Source organism: Lacerta agilis, chromosome 11, assembly GCF_009819535.1.
Source record: "Lacerta agilis isolate rLacAgi1 chromosome 11, rLacAgi1.pri, whole genome shotgun sequence".
NCBI lineage: Eukaryota > Metazoa > Chordata > Lepidosauria > Squamata > Lacertidae > Lacerta > Lacerta agilis.
Window position 1 is genome coordinate 16,070,266 of NC_046322.1, and position 18,513 is coordinate 16,088,778.

The 18,513-nt window shown below is 44.4% G+C and overlaps 1 protein-coding gene across 2 annotated transcripts in view; it reads left to right on the top strand.

Moving 5' to 3' along the window:
• RAI14 (retinoic acid induced 14) overlaps nucleotides 1-17,683 on the top strand; it is an 86,816-nt gene extending 69,133 nt beyond the window's left edge. Inside the window, exons 7-18 of one of the 2 annotated variants that reach the window (XM_033164685.1) lie at nucleotides 996-1,066; nucleotides 3,024-3,130; nucleotides 4,193-4,371; nucleotides 5,189-5,217; nucleotides 7,339-7,428; nucleotides 7,982-8,068; nucleotides 9,546-9,606; nucleotides 10,851-10,969; nucleotides 11,474-13,012; nucleotides 13,717-13,866; nucleotides 16,101-16,166; nucleotides 16,437-17,683. In XM_033164685.1, the coding sequence (XP_033020576.1) occupies nucleotides 996-1,066; nucleotides 3,024-3,130; nucleotides 4,193-4,371; nucleotides 5,189-5,217; nucleotides 7,339-7,428; nucleotides 7,982-8,068; nucleotides 9,546-9,606; nucleotides 10,851-10,969; nucleotides 11,474-13,012; nucleotides 13,717-13,866; nucleotides 16,101-16,166; nucleotides 16,437-16,538 (2,600 nt within the window). In that variant the 3' untranslated portion in view covers nucleotides 16,539-17,683. The remainder of the gene's footprint in view (nucleotides 1-995; nucleotides 1,067-3,023; nucleotides 3,131-4,192; nucleotides 4,372-5,188; nucleotides 5,218-7,338; nucleotides 7,429-7,981; nucleotides 8,069-9,545; nucleotides 9,607-10,850; nucleotides 10,970-11,473; nucleotides 13,013-13,716; nucleotides 13,867-16,100; nucleotides 16,167-16,436) is intronic. The other variant, XM_033164686.1, reaches the window with a different exon arrangement.
• Nucleotides 17,684-18,513: the final 830 nt, after the last annotated feature.

Genomic DNA, 18,513 nt, shown 5'->3' on the forward strand with positions numbered 1-18,513 from the left:
TTGACCTTGTTAGGTCCACCCTATGCAATCCATGCCTTCCCAATGGGAGTTCCATAAGGGGGGGGGGAGGCACAACTAGTGTCCCTGTGTGATGAGCTATGGTCATCAGTGAGATTGTAAGCAGCCTCCCCTGCCCCACTCATGCAGTGGGACTTATCCCCACCCTGTACTCACCCTACTTGTTACAGCGTTCCCCTTCCCCCGAGCAGATTTAGGAAGTGCAGGTGGGGGGAGAGGAGGAAACACCCCATTGCACAAGCAGACCTCATTCTACACATGCAGCAACTTCGCTAAATCTTGCCCAGTATCTAGGCCCCAAACCCTTCAGGGCTTTTTAGGTTAATCTTATTGCTTTGAATTGAGCCCAGTTAATACATAGGTACAGACCCTGCAGAGCTGGTCTTGTATGACATCAGCTAGAAGTACGTACTCTTGCAGCTGCATTCTCACTAGTCAGACCTTCTTCAAGGGCAGCCTTACCTAGAGTGCATAAGAATTAAGAGTAGAAGGCTGGCTGTCACTTTCTTTCTCCCTCTCCCTCTCATACACTGCTTTTCAGGAAATTCTAGTTGGTCATTGTTGGAGACAGGATGAAGAACTATATCAGCCTTCTCCAAGCTGGTGTCCTGCAGATGTTGTAGGACTACAACCCCCATCTTCCCTGGCCATTGGCCGAGCTGCTGGATGTTGTAGTCCAAAGCACCTGCAGTCAAACTTCAGCTGGAGGGCCACTGGTTATATAGGCATGGCAGAAATGTGGTTTCGCATGATTTCAGCAAGGCTGGAAAAAATCTCTCCAGTGGTATGGACCCTGCAGGAGTTTTGAACAACTAATCTTGCAGTTCCTTGAAGAGCTAAAACAACTTATTACAGCATAGTCTATGATAGCTTATTCCACAGTAGAGCATTTAAGGTGCTATGGGACTCTTCATTGTGTTTGCTCTTGCAGAGTAACAGCTCTTAATTTTTCAACTTTCATTTTCTTCTTCTTTTAGCTGCTTGTGGCTGCCTTCAAGTAGCTCAGCTCCTGTGTGAACACAAGTGTCCAATTAATGTCAAAGATGTGGTATGTAATCATTATCTCATGGTTAAAAAACATGGTTAAAAAACAAACCTTAAAAGCTATGCAGTGTACTTCAGTTTCTGAAACCTCGTTTTTAAATCTTCTAAGCAGGGCAGATTCCCTCTTGTCTGCAGCAAATGACTTTCCTCTTTGTTCACTGTATTTCTTCCAGTTAGCACGCGTGAGGTCTGAGTGCGAGGCCTGATCAGCACATTTACATGAGCCAGAGCACTTTGCTCGGTTGCACCTCCCCTCCACATGTCCCCACGTATATCATTTCCCATTCAGACATGACAGTCCTAACCAGAAACATGCAGTGAATAAGTAGCAAATTTATCTCCCATATAAGGTATGAACGAGCCTTTTATATTGCTCTCTGATTCTGCACCAGCACTCAAAGTACAGCAGGTGTGCATGCCTAATGTTGAGCTTTTTATTACACTGTAGGAAAGGCTTGGAATCATTGAATCGTAGAGTTAGAAGGGACCCCATGGGTAATCTAGTTCAACCCCTGCAATACAGGAATCTCAGCTAAAGTCAACCATGACAGGTGGCCAGCCAACCTCTGCTTAAAAACCTCTAAGGAAGGAGAGTTCACAGCTTCCCAAAGGACACCATTCCACTGTCAAACGGCTCTTACTGCCAGAAAGTTCTTCCCGATGTTTCGTTGGATCTCCTTCCTTGTAGCTTGAAGCCATTGGTTTGAGCCCTACCCTCCAGAGCAGGAGATAACAAGCTTGCTCCGTCTTCCATGTGACAGTCTTCCTGTGAGGAAAGCGAGTAACCTCAGGCACTTGTTCCTGCATTGACCAGCTTGAGTGGAAACAGTTCAGCGGGGAGGGAGCCATATGTAGCTGGCTTCTCCCATTTCCTCCACGCACATCCCATTATGCACAAAGTTTAACACTTACCAAAGTCTCTTTGGTATTTTGGTTCCTGGCCATCCCTTATTCAGTGAAATTAGAGTTTTGGTTTGTTGAGTGCTTAGAATCATATACAGTGGTACCATTTCAAGAGCGATTCGGTTTACAAACTCCGCAAAACTGGAAATACAGTGGTACCTCGGCTTAAGAACTTAATTCGTTCGGGAGGTCCGTTCTTAACCTGAAACTGTTCTTAACCTGAAGCACCACTTTAGCTAATGTGACCTGCTGCTGCTGCGCCACCAGAGCACAATTTCTGTTCTTATTCTGAAGCAAAGTTCTTAACCTGAAGCGTTATTTCTGGGTTAGCAGAGTATGTAACCTGAAGTGTATGTAACCCGAGGTACCACTGTAGTGCCCCAGTTTGAGAACTTTACCTCGGTCTATTATAATATTTATTGAATTTCATTTTTAAAACCAAACAATTAACAATTTCACTTGGCATCACATATACTTTGACTCTCTCAAGTCTTCGACTTCCCCCAACTGACTTCCTTACATCCTTACATAATTTCTTTAGCATCTCACATTCCCCCTATTTACCTACTTTTATTAAATATTCTTTTACAATTGTAAACAGGTTTCTACCTCTGAACTTTACCTCGGTCTAAGAACGGAATCCAAACAGTGGAAGGGCACCGGCAGCAGGAGGCCTCATTAGGGAAAGGGCACCTCGGTTTAAGAACTGTTTTGGTTTAAGAACGGACTTCCGGAATGGATTAAGTTCATAAACCGAGGTACCACTGTACTCTGATCCTGAGAGCAGCAAAGGGCTTATAGGCGCTGTGTTGAGCCTATGAGTAAAAGGAGCTCAGAACTCAACAAAGGTAATGCAGTGGGGTTTTACATGCACTGCTGCATGGCTAGCTGTTGTCTATTGTCCCTTGGATAGCAAGGTTTTGAGCACCTGTTAAAGGATGTTGCACACAGCGACCTGTTTTCCCATAAGGGTTACATTCTTTGAAGTTAATCTTTTTTAAATCTACTGAATAACTGATAGTGTTTAACCTCCTTTTTATTTATTTTAAAAAAACTAGGATGGGAATATACCTTTGTTACTGGCCGTACAAAATGGCCACACTGAAGTAACCAAATACCTTCTGGAGCATGGAGCAGACATCAATTCCAGAGACAAAAATGGAAGGTACAAATAAAATTACTTAGTACTCACAAACTTTTTCAGAGATCAGGTTTTTAGATTCTTCACCACTAAATATCTTACGTTGTGGTTTAGGTCCAATTAAGCTGTCACTGAACTTCTTGGTTATATTTATTAGCTTGAAAGCTAACAAAAAGCCATGCAAGAGATGACATGTTTTTCTGGTTCTTCTAAAGTCACCGATTTCTCTGTGACTTTCAGAGAAGCTGTTTTGCAGCGTTTGACATCTTGAGGCACAGCCTAATAAAGTTGTCAAAGCTGTATCCTTTTTGATGTTTTCCCCTGCTTGCAAGCACTCATTAAGCCTCTTCTCCATCCAGAGGCAGGTTACAGTGAGATACAAAATTCTAGACTGGGTTGACACAGGCTGCTGTTGCCAAAAGAAATAAAAAAACCCTCTTCTGGCAAAATTACAGTCAAGCAGAATTCTGTGTGGCTATATGGTCAACAGGGATCTTGTCCGCCAGTAGCTGCTGGCTATGTCATATCTCTACTGTCGGAGACAGTATGCTTCTGAATACCAGTTGCTGGGAGCCAAAACTGGGCAGAGTGCCATTGCACTCAGGTCCTGCTTGCAGGCTTCCCTTAAGGCATCTGTTTGCTGGATGCTGGGCTAGATGGGACTTGACCTCATCCAGCCCTTTGCAGCATGCATAAATGGCTCAACCTCTTATTGGACCATTAGGGAAAGCTTTATTGGTTCACTCTCAGGTGCCTCCCCTGTCTTGCAGTGATCTCTTACTGTAGATCAAGTTATAGATATGCTGTAAATTCAAGTCAGGACAAATTTTGTTGATGGCACAATGACCATTACTTTCTGCAGGAGTAGCAAAGTGTCATCTTATCAGAGGAATGCCTGTCAGCTTTTTTCACTTCCTGGACTCAACTGACTGCCCAATCTTCTTCTGCTGCTTGAACCTGTAGGCACTCGCCTCCTGTAGGATAACGAAAGGATAGCAAACTCACAACCTTGAGGGGGTGTTGTTGCTTTGCTACTCTCATGCCCGTGGCTCCTCCTTATATTGTCTGTTTGCCAACTTGCTCTAGAACGGCTCTGATGCTGGTGTGCGAAGCAGGAATCCTCAGCATTGCAGAAGTCCTCGTCCGAAAAGGTGCAGACATAAACCTGGTGGATGCACTTGGACACAATGCCCTGCATTATGCTGTAGTCTCTGAAAATACAGGGATTCAGAATCTCCTTCAGTTGAAAATTGTTCAAGAAGCTGGTATGTCTACACTTCTTAAATTATGTGGTAGGATTCCCTATGATAAGGATGGGGAACCTGTGCCCCACCCCCTGATGATATTGGACTATGTGATCCCTGATTATAGGCCATGCTGCCTGGGGGTGATGGGAGTTGGAGTCCATCAGCATCTTTGGGGGGCAGGCACATATTCCCAACCCCTGCTGTAGGGGTTACCTGGGGAGGCATGAGGTTCTTACTCAAACTTTCTGGACTGTCTATGCCAGAAGACAGGATGCTGACTCATAGAATTGTAGAGTTGGAAGGGACCACAAGAGTCATTTAGTCCAACCCCCTGCAATGCAGGAATCTTTTGCCCAACATGGGGCTGAAACCCATGACTCTGAGATTAAGAGTCTCATGCTTTACCAGCTGAGCTACTCTGTCCATTCTCCTAGTCTCTGTTTTACCACCCTTGGTAGAGCTGCTTCGAGCACTGAGCTTGGCACACAGCCTGGTCTTTGGACTGTCAGAGGAATGTGCCATCTTGGGTCTCTCCAAAGTGGGTTGCTTGTTTGAAAGTGCCCTCATGTCTCTATGTGCACAAAAAAAGATTATTACATTGTGGAAGAAGGCTAGGCTTCAAAGATGTATTGGCTTTAGCTGATTAGTCCTTAGTAAATGCCCAGTTCCCAGCCTATGATCTCAAGTATTCTTATTTGCATCTGAATCCATATGAAGAAAGGGGCCTGCTTCCTAAATAGCTGTGAGTTTAGGATCCAAATGGAAATTTCTTCAGCAGAAAGAAGTTATCTCAGGTTTTCGATTAAATGGCAATGTTTTGTTTTTTCATCTACAGATGTCAAGTCACCAACAAAGCCAAAGCAGGTAAAAAGGAAAAAAAGAATCAGAAATGCTTTATTACCATAATAACAATTAGCCTCAAGATCTGAAAAAAAGAAATAAAGGCTTAGAAAAAGTAATAATGGAAGTGATTTGGTTTGTTAAGAGATTCCAGAAGCATATGCAGTTTTAGTAAACTCAATAGATATTTCCCTTTCATTGATATCTGTATGGTATTGGTGGGATGGCTGTCTCCTCTCATCTCCAACCCAAATGTTCCCATATCCTTTGTAAAGACAGGGCCAAACTCGCTCTGTTATGACATGTCTGTGATGGGAATCTCCAGCATTTCCCTAAAATAAGTTAATAGTTATGGAGCAGTTGCAAATCAGATGAGGGTTGAAGTACTGGAGGGAGAAGGTTTAATGCTTTTCTGTGCACCGTTTCCCTGAATATCCCCCTCCAATCCAAAGTTGCTTTGCCCATAAGGGTAAATATGCAGACATGCATAAGGTACCTATATGTTTTCCACCATGGAGCAATTTTGATTGGGGGGCGGGGAATAGCACAGTGAAGCATTACAGCCTCCTCCTCCCCCAGCACCATGGGCTGCTTGCTCACCAACCACTCTATGGCTGCTGTTAACACACAGCCTTGCGTCAGAGCTGCAGGTCCAATGGTAGGCTAGGGTCTAATGGTGGACGTGGGAAACTGACTCACTTTCAAAAGAAACAGGCTCACACTGGTTTCACTTGGACATAATGTTCAACTGTGGTTTGGCATTACATGAACAATCCTTGAGCTTATGAGCAACTCCTTCCCTCCCTTCTTCTGACACAGCCATGGGGAGCAGTTCAAAAGCCTTTGATTCCTTTTTTTTTTAAAATTAACCTCAGTTACTAGTTACATCTGAAATAGGGCAATCTGTAGTTAACTTTAATTAAGGCGTAGGGAAACAAGTCAACTTCAGCCCATAGTTTGCACAATGCTAGCTGATTTCCCCAAAACCAGGGATAAGGAACCTGTAGCTCTCCAGATGTTGATGGATTAGAACTCCCACCATCCCTGACCTATGGCCATGCTGGCTGGGGCTGATGGGAATTGGAGTTCAGCAACTCTAGCCCTTCCCTAACTCTGCTGTTTGGTTAAGATTAACCATAGTTCCTGGTTGGCTCTAATGAGTCTCTGTGGTTAATTGAAATCACAAGCGAAAGTTTCTGATTTCATGACTGCCCCAAGCCAGCACATGTAATGCCAAACCATAGTTTACTGTTTTATCCGAACAAGTTCAGTGTGGCCTCCTGATGCCTTGAAATAGCTAACTGAGTCTTGTGGGTTTTAAGGAATTGCTTGGCAAGAGTAAGCATGAAAAAATGGCTTTGTTGCTTCAGTGGTCATTTGCACCTTCCATAATAAGGGAGGGGGAAAGGGATGTTCACCTGAGCACCCAGTTGGGCCCAAGTGTGAATTCCCCTTTTATGGATTTTAGCAGTTACAGATGATCTGAGTGGCATGCAGGCAAATCAAGAAGTAGAGAAGGAAAGTGAGTGGTGCAGATGATTTTGACATTCACAGGGTGTTTACTTGTTGCAAAAAAAAAAAAAATAGTTTGGGGGCAGGTCTAAAAGGTCTCTAAACCAGGGACAGCGACTCCCATCATCCCTGACCTTTGGGCTATGCCTGCTGAGGCTGATGGGAGTTGTAGTCCCACATCTGGAGGGTGGCAGATTCCTCACCACTGCTCTAAACAATTTTTTGAACACGAGTGACCCTGAAATAGAAGTAAACAAAAAGGAAAAGGAAAAGGAAAACTCTCTCTCCCGGGGGGGGGGGAGGCGTTTAGGAGAAATGTTAACAAATTGCTTGAGGCTGTGAAGAGCAGTGCATTTTGAGATCACTGCTCCATGGGAAAGGGTTCGCTTTATTCACTCCATCTAATGTAATGAAGCATGTTGCAAAACAGGGCATGGTGAGCTCAGGGTCGAGCATGTGCAATATCCCTGCATATAAAGGAAGTACCTTTGAATGAGTTGAGGCATGAATGCTTTTTTTAAAAAAATAAAAAATCTCTTGTACCTTAAAAGAAAAAAAGAAGAACTTTTTTTTAACGCAGACCTTACTAACCAAACTAACAGACCTCCCTTTTCTGGCCTGTGACACTTCCAGCATGACCAAGTCTGTAGATTAAGTTCCGAAAGAAGTGGAACTCCAAAAAAACGCAAAGCCCCACCACCACCTCCTGTCAGTCCTATCCAGGTAAAAGAGCTTAAGTCCAACTTGAACACATTTGCAATGTCTAGACGGGGATGGGCGGGTGAGGAATGTCCTGTCGGGAATAGAGCTGGTTAAATTTGCTTTGTGCAAATCCTTTTTTAAAAATGTGCGTCTCATGTATCACGGGCAAATTCTCATAAGGATAGAAATAGGACGGTCTGTTGTTTGAAAACCCATCTTGGTTATGCTTTGCAGGAGGGCCATTGGGAATATGACCAGATCCTAAGTTTAGAGCAGTGGGGCTTATAAAGGTGCTACATGCATTAAACTCTGTGACAGTCTTGCTTTTTAACAATCAGCTTTAAGATTCCCCCTGGACGGATGCAAACCAGCTTTGCACATGAGGAGCACGTAGCATCTTAACAAGAAGTTTAATATTAAACTGAGACGTTGCTCGGGTGATTGTCTGACTGCATGGCTGCCGCTAGCTAAAGACAACTTCCGTGTTGTCTTGCTTGTATTGAACTAACAGAGAGCGATGACTTCTGCTAGCAAGAGGCAGCTTGTGTCTCTGAAATGCATTCATCTTTTGCAGCTTAGTGACCTGTCCTCTCCACATTCAACAACTTCAACCCCAGTGTCTGGGAAAGGCCAGTCTTCATTTGCTGAGCACGGATCCAAGGTATACTCCATTTTTCAACTCTTGCTTCTTGGCTATATGTAAACCCTGTGTGTTTGTAGTGAGTTGCTTAAGGTGACAAAAAGATTTCATCACCCCAAGGAAGGAGGGCAAAGCTTCACAATTGTGACCTAAAGCTCTCCAAAGGGAAGTGTAGCTGAAAATCAGTAAAGCCCAGGGGCTTGCGATGTGAAATGTATCATTGGGTGTTGCGTCTTGCTTTTTTGAGGTCTTCGACATCTTTCCGCAGGGCCTGTAAGACGGAAGTTGTTCTGCCAGGTCAGGGCTCAGCCTGACTCACCTTCTCTTTTTGTATAAGAACTAGTATGAAAGAGGCCTCCCAGCATTCTCACAGGCCCATATAAGAACAGCGTAAACAGTTGGGCCTGATGAACATTTACTCTTCCCAACCCTAATCCTGCGGAAAGCCATCTAATTAGATTTTAATTTGATCCTGACTTGTTTTTAGGAGGTAATTTAATTATTGTTTGATTTTATACCAATGTTATATATTTGATGTTAGCTGCCCTGAGCCCAGACTCGGCCGGGGAGAGAGCAGGATACAAATAAAAGTTGTTTTATTATTATTATTATTATTATTATTATTATTATTATTTTATTATTAAATAGCAGCTTTGGGGAGGCAGTCAATATTAGGGCTGCAGCACATCAGCAGGGGGAGGCTTCCCTCTTTCCCCCCATGCTGTGGTCCTGACAAAAATAAAAGAATAATCCTCCCCCCTAAAAGTACTGTTGTTTAATAAAAGACAGTTGTGTTGCTCCCAAGTGACCCATTTAGCATCCTGTGTTATTAGGCCGCCAGTGGTTTTCTTGAAACCAAAGAACATACCAGTTGTTTAAGCAATAGACGTGCCTTTTGTCAGCTAGGAACGAAGAGTGCCTTTTACGTCCATTTCTGGATTGAGATTAACTTGGCCACTGTAGTCCAAACATTGGTAACCTCCCGACTGCACTACTGCAATGCGTTCTATGTGGGGCTGCCCTTGGGCCTGGTCTGGAAACTCCAGCTGGTGCAGAATGTCACCACAAGACTGCTGATGGAGGCAGACAGCCAATAGCATGTGATACCTCTGCTGAAACATCTGCACTGGCTGCCCATGTCCTACCAGGCTAGTTTCAATGCCCTGAACATCTTGCGTTCAGGATACCTATTGAAACTGATGCGCATGACTAACTTAGGGCCAACGGTGGGTGTACAGTTGAATTCGGTTGAATACAGCCCATTAAGTTCACCTTTGATAGGGAAATGTATTTGCTTGCTTTTAATCAAACACCTGCCTTTTAACTATTCCAAAAGCTGGGAAAGCTCTAGTTGAGTGACAGTTCCTGACTAAAATGTATTGGCCGTTACTTCACAGGGTGGCGGGATTATGATGTGCAAGTATTTGTGCTTTTTGATGAAGAGTGCCATGTTGTTAGCCCTCTCTTTAAACAAATGTTTATGTATTTTGCATTTCAGCAGGATGAAATCAGTGCCATTCACTCTGATGGCAAGGATGGGATGAGCGATAGTACTGCAGGTATGGTGTAAGACAGATGTTTTGGCTGGCCTGTCACTTCCTCCTTCCTTACTCACCCACACCAAACAACTTACCAACCAAAAAAAGGTGCCTTCTCTCATAGAAAGTTGCCATTTGGCATCATGGTCTGTTTTGCTAGGATTGTAAAATTTACAGTGTTGAACCACTGCCCCATTGTTTTTCAAGCATGCTTGCAACATCTTGACCCACCTTGCCTTGAAATTTCCATGGAAGGAGGCTCCACCATCTTCCTAAAAAACTATGCATAGTGTACAAAAGTAGCATTTTGTTTTGGACCAGGGGGGTCCCACTTGGAATTGCTTAACTATTAGGGGTATTGGACCCAGCCATTCATGCACACGCTCATATTCTAACCAAGTTTACAGGGTTGGTGTCAGGATAAAACATCCTGAGTTCCTTGGAAGAAGGAAGGGGTAGAAACGCTGTTTATTTAAAATATTTATGCTTGTCTTCACCAAAGTCTCCAGGCAGTTACAACGTTAAAAACCTCCATTTAAGATCATCCCCAGAATAAACAAAACAGCAGCCAGGCAGTGCCATCCAGTGCCAACCACTGACCCCTACCCAGCAATTTCATGCCCCAAGGTTTTCCCAATCAGGTGGATAAATAACATCTACTTTAAAATTCATAAGTAGCTTTACACAGGTGACCTTCTCAGTGTCAAAGATTTTTGTGTTCGTTTGATCAATCAGTGTGTCCTTTGGCACAAGAGTCTTAAGTTTCCATAGACAAGCGCCTCCACAATCAGGTGCACATCTCTGGAGGTATTATTGGCTGTTCTGGTCTGAAACTGATTTCCAAGGCTAACTTTCATTACCCATGGGATTTTCACCATAGAAATCTCAAGACCTAGAGTGACACAGCTGTGAGCCCGTAGCTCATTCTCTGCAAGAGATCAGTGCAGATCCTTTTCAGTAGCAACCACTGGGCAGGGAGGGAGAAGGGGGAGCCCCACCCACGGCCAGCACGTAACCCATAACAGAATACCACAAGAGAATGGGGAAAGGTTCACCATCCCTAGTCCAATAGTTAACTTGAAAATTTGCAGGCTAGTTCACCAAAAAGAGACTAGCAAGTAGAGGTATTCCTTTGCTTTCTTTTTCGCTCCTCCCTCCACTTCCCTTCCCTTTCCAGATTTGCTTAACCATGTGTTGACTGAAAGCCTAGAATGATAAATTGTATTGTATTCCCTCTCCTCCCCCCTTCTGTTTCACTTTTAAAGGTGCTGATAGTTTATTGGATGTAAGTTCAGAAACAGACCAGCAAGACTTGCTTTTACTGTTACAAGCAAAAATTGCATCTTTGACCTTGCATAATAAGAAACTGCAAGAAAAATTACAGGTATGTATTAGCACCATAACAATAACACATTGGGGGCATGTTTGCAGAAGGCTCCAGCTCATGCAGATCTCCTCCATGTAGACATGCCCCAATTATTTTTATTTATTAAATTTGTATGCTGCCCTTCATCCATAGATCTCAGGGCAGTTCACAGCAGAAAGTGCATCCCTGACAGCCCTGCTTTCTCTCCGTACAGTGTTCATATTAATTGCATGGAGAAAAGAATACCCAAAGAGGGCTTTGCTTGAGAGATGAGGGAAGAGGGTTTGAAATTCATTATATGACATTAGAATCAAATCTGCGATCTTTGAAAGATGCAAGTGCTCTCCTGGAAATTGGTGCATGCATGCAATCTTGTTTTGTTCCTTCTGTTAATTTGTTCCTGTTGCAGCCATCTCTATTTCTCAAATCTCTGCAAAAAGGATAAGTTATTATGAGAAAAGACAACAAGAGTTTACAAAAAAAAAGTAGTTGTTTAAATACTGCCATCTGCTGTCTCTACAGGCACGTGCACTCAAGACAGAAGACCTGGATGCCACACTGGATTCTTCTCGTTCCACCTGTGCGGAGTTTGATCACTCAACGGACAGGCTAAGTGAGAGCTCGGCAGCAGCAGCTCAGGAGATCAGCTGCTCTCCACTGAGCTTAGCACAAGCTCAGGAAGAGGCCAGCAGTAACGAAGTGAAAATCAGACAGCTGCAAGACAACTTAAAGGAGGTACAAAAGAGGCTGGACAGCTCAGAAGCAAAGAGGCGGCATTTGGAGACGCAGCTTCAGTCCGGAACACTGGATACCCTCTGCTTGCTGAACAGCTCTGACATTTCCGAAAATGGCTCCGACCTCAACCAGAAACTGAGAGAAACCCAAAGCAAGTATGAAGAAGCGATGAAGGAAGTCCTGAACGTCCAGAGGCAGATGAAGCTAGGCCTGGTGGCTTCCGAAAGCAAAGAGGTGGACCTGCAGGAGCTCAGGGCCACGTGCGAGGAAGTCGAGGCACTGAAGGAAGAACTACAGAAGGTGCAAGAAGAAGGCGAGAGGCTCCGAGCAAAAGTGAGAGAGCTGGAGGAGAAGCTGGCGGAGAGAGAGAGGGATGCGGCCGGCACGATGTCAGCAGAAGAATGTGAAGAGATGAGGAGCTCCTATTGCTTGGTTATTGAGAACATCAACCAGGAGAAGGCGCTTCTGATTGAGAGGTACAAGGAGGGACAGGAGGAGATCAGGAAGCTCCAAGAGAAGCTGAGAGGCCAGATGGAGTCTGGGCATGGTGAGGAAGCTGAGGAGGTGAGAGATGCAAAGAACCAAATGATCACAGAGTTGAACAGGCAGGTCAGCAAGCTCTCTCAGCTGTACAAAGAAGCCCAGGCGGAACTTGAAGACTGCAAGAAAAGAGGTGTTGCAGAGGATGCCAATTCAGGATGCATACCTCTGGAGGAACACGAGAAGCTGATGGAGGTCACCGTCTTGCAGAGAGAGCAAACTGAGGGTGCCCTGTTGGAAATGAAGGCCCAGTATGCAAAAGTGTTGAGCGAAGCAACCCAGCTCCAGAACCTGGTTGATTCACAGAAAAAGAACTCTGTCTCCATAACGGAGCATCTCCAGGTGGTCACTTCTCTCAGGGCTTCGCTGAAGGAAATGGAAGAAGAAATTGGCGAGCTCAAAATGCAGGTTCTGCACAAGGAAAGCGAGGTGCAGCGACTGCAGAGGGAGCTCTTGGAAGAAGAAGCTGCTGTCTGCGAAGCTATGGTGCCCAGGGCATTGTATGAAGAGCTCCGATCTACTTCAGAGGGAGAAGTCAACTCCATGCTGTCCAAAGTGAAGGACTTGACAAAAGAGAGGGAAAATCTGTCTGCAGATCTTGCTCATTTGAGGAAGGAAATCTCACAAGTGAAAGGGGAGAAAGAGAGCCTCCGGACTCTCCTTGAAGCCAAGGAACAGGAAGTCAAAAGGCTGCTTCATCAGTACCATCAAGCTCAAGAAGAGCTGCTTGAAATGAAAAAGGCCTCTGAGAGCTCCTCGAAACTAGAAGAGGATAAAGACAGGAAGGTTGGTAGATCTGATGCCTTAAGCAGGAGTCCTCAGTCTTTTTGGGGGTTGGGTGAGCACATTTGGAACAATAAGAAAGCATCATAGATCAAAAACAGTTGCCATGCAGAGGTATGCCCACTCATACCTCTGGTCACAGAAGGCAAACTGAGGCTAAAAGACTAAAGCCCATGAATCTGAGTAAAAGGCGAAATATTCAGTGTGGAGTAGACTCATTGAAGTCAGTGGGCTTAATTCCCTTGATTTCAAGGGGTCTACTCCAAGCATGAGTTGGTCTCACCAGTGTCTCCTTAAACATGCCTTCTGGCAGTTTCACTGCATGTTTGGAATCATTTACCAGGGTTGAAGCAACAAACAAACCTATGGTTGGCGTTAAGTAAGGCGAGCCAGTGTGGTGTAGTGGTTAAGAGTGGTAGACTCGTAATCTGGGGAACCGGGTTCGTGTCTCCACTCCTCCACATGCAGCTGCTGGGTGACCTTGGGCTAGTCACACTTCTATGAAGTCTCTCAGCCCCACTCACCTCACAGAGTGTTTGTTGTGGGGGAGGAAGGGAAAGGAGAATGTTAGCCGCTTTGAGACTCCTTCGGGTAGTGAAAAGGGGGATATCAAATCCAAACTCTTCTTCTCAGCCAAATGCTTTTGGGAAGCTGTGTTTTCTTCCAACCTTTAGCATGCTGTCCCCTGTTCTTTCCTCCCATACCAGATAATGGACATGACAAAGGAAGTTAGTAAATTGAAGGAAGCACTGAACAGCCTGTCCCAACTTTCCTACTCAACTGGCACACCCAAGAGACAAAGCCAACAGCTGGAGCTATTGCAACAACAAATCAAGCAACTACAGAACCAGCTGACTGTAAGTTTATAGATTATGTAATTGTGCAAATAAGTAGCTCTCTGCATCTGCCAAGGTTTGACAGGAGGTGGGAAAGTGGGTGTTATCTATATTTTTAGTCGTTTAAAGTGGTGCAGAGATTTCACCCTTGTTGTATCCCCACCCCCCAAAATATAATCAGTTGTGAGGAGCTTGCATGTAGAATTTTTGGAGTGCATTTCTGAGAATGTAGGCCCATTACAGCAATGTAAATTGAGTGTGAGTGCACAGTAGACCCTGGTTACTATATCTGCAATAGAATGTGGTGTTCTTTCATGGCACAAGTGCCAGATTCCATAAGGTTTCTGTTTTCTCTGAGCAAGCAGCATTTCAGGGAATATTCTAAGCTTATTTGTTCATTGCATTTATATCCCACCCTTTTCTCCAAGGAGCTCAAGGTGGCACACATGGTCCCCCGCTGTGCCCTGCCTCCTCATTTAATCCACACAACATCCCTATGAGGTAGGTCAGGCTGAGAGGCAGTGATTGGCCCAAGGTCCCCCAGTGAGCTTCATAGCTGAGTGGGGTTTTGAACCAAGGTCTCGCAAGCCCTAGTCCAACACTCGTAACCACCGCATAACAGTGTTTCTCAAGCTGGGATCCCCAGCTGTTGTTGGACTGCAGCTCCCATCATCCCTAGTTAGCAGGACCAGTGGACAGGGATGGTGGGAGCTTTAGTCCAACAACAGCTGGGGACCCCGGTTTGAGAAACACGGAACGACATCTAGGACATAAAGCCTCCACCCCACCCCGGCCCCCAATCTAATTGAGACAACTTGCAACAGAAGTATTGAGTTGCTGTTGCTGCAGCCACTGCAGTTTCCTTCTCTAGCGCTGAGTTCCTGCCTTGATACCCAACTTGGTGGATCAGAGGTAAGGAAATCACACCAGGAGTGCATTGGGTCCATATGTAGAGTTTGCTCTAGAGAGGCAATGTGGTGTCGTGGTTACGAGTGCTGGACTAAGACTTGGGAGACCAAGGTTCAGATAAGGCAGCCATGAAATTCGCTGGGTGAGGATGGGTCAGAAACAGTCAGCCAAATCTACTTGTGAAGGTAAACAGAGAGCTCACCTTGAGCTCCTTGGAGGAAAGTTGGGGGGGGGGAGAGAATTATAGTAAATAGATATATAGAGTGATCAAACTATTTATGTATGTGTTTGTTTGTTTGTTTGCTGCCTATCTGACTGGGTTGCCCCAGGCACTCTGGACGGCTTCCAATAATTATAAAACCACAGTAAAACAGCAAACATTAAAAACTTCCCCATACAGGGCTGCCTTCTGATGTCTTCTAAATGTCAGATAAAAGTTTATTTCATTGGCATCTGATGGGAGGGTGTGCCACAGGGCAGTTGCCAGAAACTGGACCTCAGTGTCTGGGCTGAACAATGAGGGGTGCAGATGCTCCTTCAGGTATACAGGGCCAAAGCCCAGTATTTATATTGTAGTAGTGTGATATCCCTTAGATGGGGATGTTTTGCAACAAAGGAGTGGAATGGGATGGATGGAGCTGCTTCACCTTCCACTTTCACTTAGAAACTTCTAGCACCATTGCTTAAGTAAGTTTGGAACCCTTTGTAGGTGCAGAGAGTAGCTGTGGCAGCCTTCGAAAGTCTGGTACCTTCCAGATGCATTGAACTACAACTCTCAGCAGCACATCTGTGCTTGTTACTGTTTATGGGATTTGTACAGTGGTACCCCGCTAGACGAATGCTTCGCTAGACGAAAAACTCGCTAGACGAAAGCATTCGTCTAGCGGGAGGCTGCCCCGCTAGACGAAAAAGTCTATGGGGCTGCCTCGCAAGACGAAAAAATTTCGTCTTTTTTTTTTTTATTCGTTTTGAGGAGCGCGGCTCCCATTGCCGCTCCGCAAGACGAAAACCCCGCTAGACGAAAATTTTCGCGGGACGAATTATTTTCGTCTAGCGGGGCACCACTGTATTCTAAAACACCAAGCACTAAGGGAAGCTTCGGAAGGGGAAACAGCTGTACCATTTGCGATAGAGAAGAGACCATAGAGCTCTCACCACGCAAAGTGTATTTTATCCCACCAGCTTGGACGCAAAAGTTTGCCACCACCTGAACTCCTGTGAATCAATGCTGTGTTCTGCATTACAGCAACCAGCATCCCCTTGCCCTAAAACTAACCCCCTACTCCTTTAACAATGCAGTGTGTGATAAGAGTACCTGCGTGTTTATTCTCTACCTTTGTTTACAGGAAACAAAGAAGCAACACCAGGAGATAGTATCTGTTTACAGGACACATCTGCTGTATGCTGTGCAGGTAAGAGAGCCTTCTTCAGGAATTGCCCTTGCCTGCTCAAAGAACTCAGTAGATTATATCTGTATATTACTAAAGCAAATAAGTAGTGTGTGCATACACTACAGCCAGTGCAACCTCTTAAAGGCATTCCCTTCTGTGTGAGGGAGGGTGTCTTATAACATGGCACATGTTAAGAGCACCTCTTAAAGTCATCCTTTCCCAGCCTGCTCCCCCCCCACCCGATGTTTTGAACAGGCCGCTAATATATTTTTATCCTCCATTTCTTTCTAGGGCCAAATGGATGAGGACGTCCAGAAAGTGCTCAAACAGATCTTAACAATGTGCAAGAGTCAATCGCAAAAGAAAAGTGAAACGATTTTTGCTGATCCCTAATGGTGCTGCTGTAGAGATTGAGACTTGCCTTAAAATGAGATTTGTTAGGCATTCCCCCCCCCCACCTCCAGGAGGGAGCTGTCACATGTCTCTGCCACTCTTCTTTCTTTATTTTTATGTATTATGAGCTAATGTGTTGTCATGTCTTCCCCTTGCCCCCAACCTAAAGTTCCCAGAGTGCTATTTTTGTGTATTGGAACAGAAACATACAACTCTCTGTAAATTGCCATTACTTTAAATCAGGGGTGGTCAAAGTCTGACCTACAGTATTAGAAAGTGGCTCAGAGCTTCCTTTGGTGCAAGCCGTTGGAAGTCTCGGCTTGCAGTGTTGCATTTTGGATAAGTGCATCTTCCGGAGGTGGGGGAAGCAATGGATTTTTCAGTTCTTAGTTATCTAAAGAGGGGGAAACAAACCAGTTCATAGGTTTTAAGACCCTCCAACGTCCAGGATAACAGTAGATGCAATTCTGATTTTGAAATTCCTTTGGCCTTGTTAATTGAAAGGTGTGGCAGGGGGCACCTCCTTGATAAGACAGGGCCCACAGCATGTAGGCCCCTACATACTACAAGACCAGTGATGTGTACTAACTCGATAACGTAAAACATAAACATGCAGGTTAATGAATTTCAAACACGGCTAATTCTGCTAAAACCCTAGTTTCTTTATCAAACAGTAGGTCAAGCTATCTATGCAAATCCTTGCAGTGCTATTGGCTATGGAGCTCAGGAGGAAGAAAACCCAGCGTTCCAAACGACAAACAAGGGATCCGAATGAACTCATGATGTTTACAGTGAGCACTGTTGTCTCACGGTTCCTAACCTCACTTTTGTAAAAGATCTCCTCTATGATATATTTTTACTGGCCCTCAAATTTAGAAATGTCTTTTTGTAATTAAAGCCATTTGCCTGTTTAACACTTTTTCTGCAGTAGCCTTTAATACCAAACGATTTAGGCCTTTTTCTCTGTCTCTCTCCCCCCTTCGCCCAGCTGTTGTAAAATGCAGCAGAGGTATCCCAATCCCCTGGGAAAAGGCTCTGTTGAAGCAGAACTGCCCAAATACTGCACAAGAGAGGGATTACTAGCTTTCTTGCCAAATGTTGTAACACCAAGAAGCACAGAGAAATCTTGCGTTTTTCATTTTCAAGAGCAGTAACATCTGTATGACATAGGAGTGCTCCTGCAAATTGCTTTCATACCTACAAATCCTTTAGCAGAAAAAGAAAACACTTATAACTCTGTATGTGATAAACACTCAGGTATGGATAGAATGGGTCCAGCAATAGAGTGTGTGATTATCCTATTTCACCAACCATTTTCATACCAGATTTTTGGCATCTCCCAGCCTACCATGAGAATTGCAACTTTCTGGGGGATTATTCTTTTTTTGCTGGAGACCTGCACATAAATAGCCATGTGCCATAGCAGTTTTTCAAAATTTTTAAATCAGTTTGCAAGAGTACTCCTATAAGAATCAGGGGGGGCGGGGCTTCTTTAAAGACTTTAAGAAGAATTGGGAATACCATACATGTGCTGCAACAGCGGTTTTGTGTGTCAGAGAGACCCAGAAGCCTAAACAACTTACATTGTACCTAAAGGGAATAACCATTTTGATTGTCATGTGTCTTCAACTTACAGCATGGTTTTACTCCTATTATCTGCTGCAGAGATTCCGAGAGCTCTTCAATAAGTGAAGTCTATAGGCAGGCAGTTTACTCAGTGCCTGAGGGGCTACAGGTGTGGTAGGACTACATTTCCCAACATACACGGATCATTGCCATTTTAGCTGTGGATAATGAGGGTTGTAGTCTTCCAGCACCTAGGGACTCAAGGCTGCATTAAATAGTAGCCTATCATTTTATACAGCAGCCAAATTTAAATGGATTAAGAGCATAGGATCTCCTGGGTCTTTATATTATTAATATTATTATTATTATTTGAGTCTCCTTGGTTTAACTAATACCTATTAATTTGGAC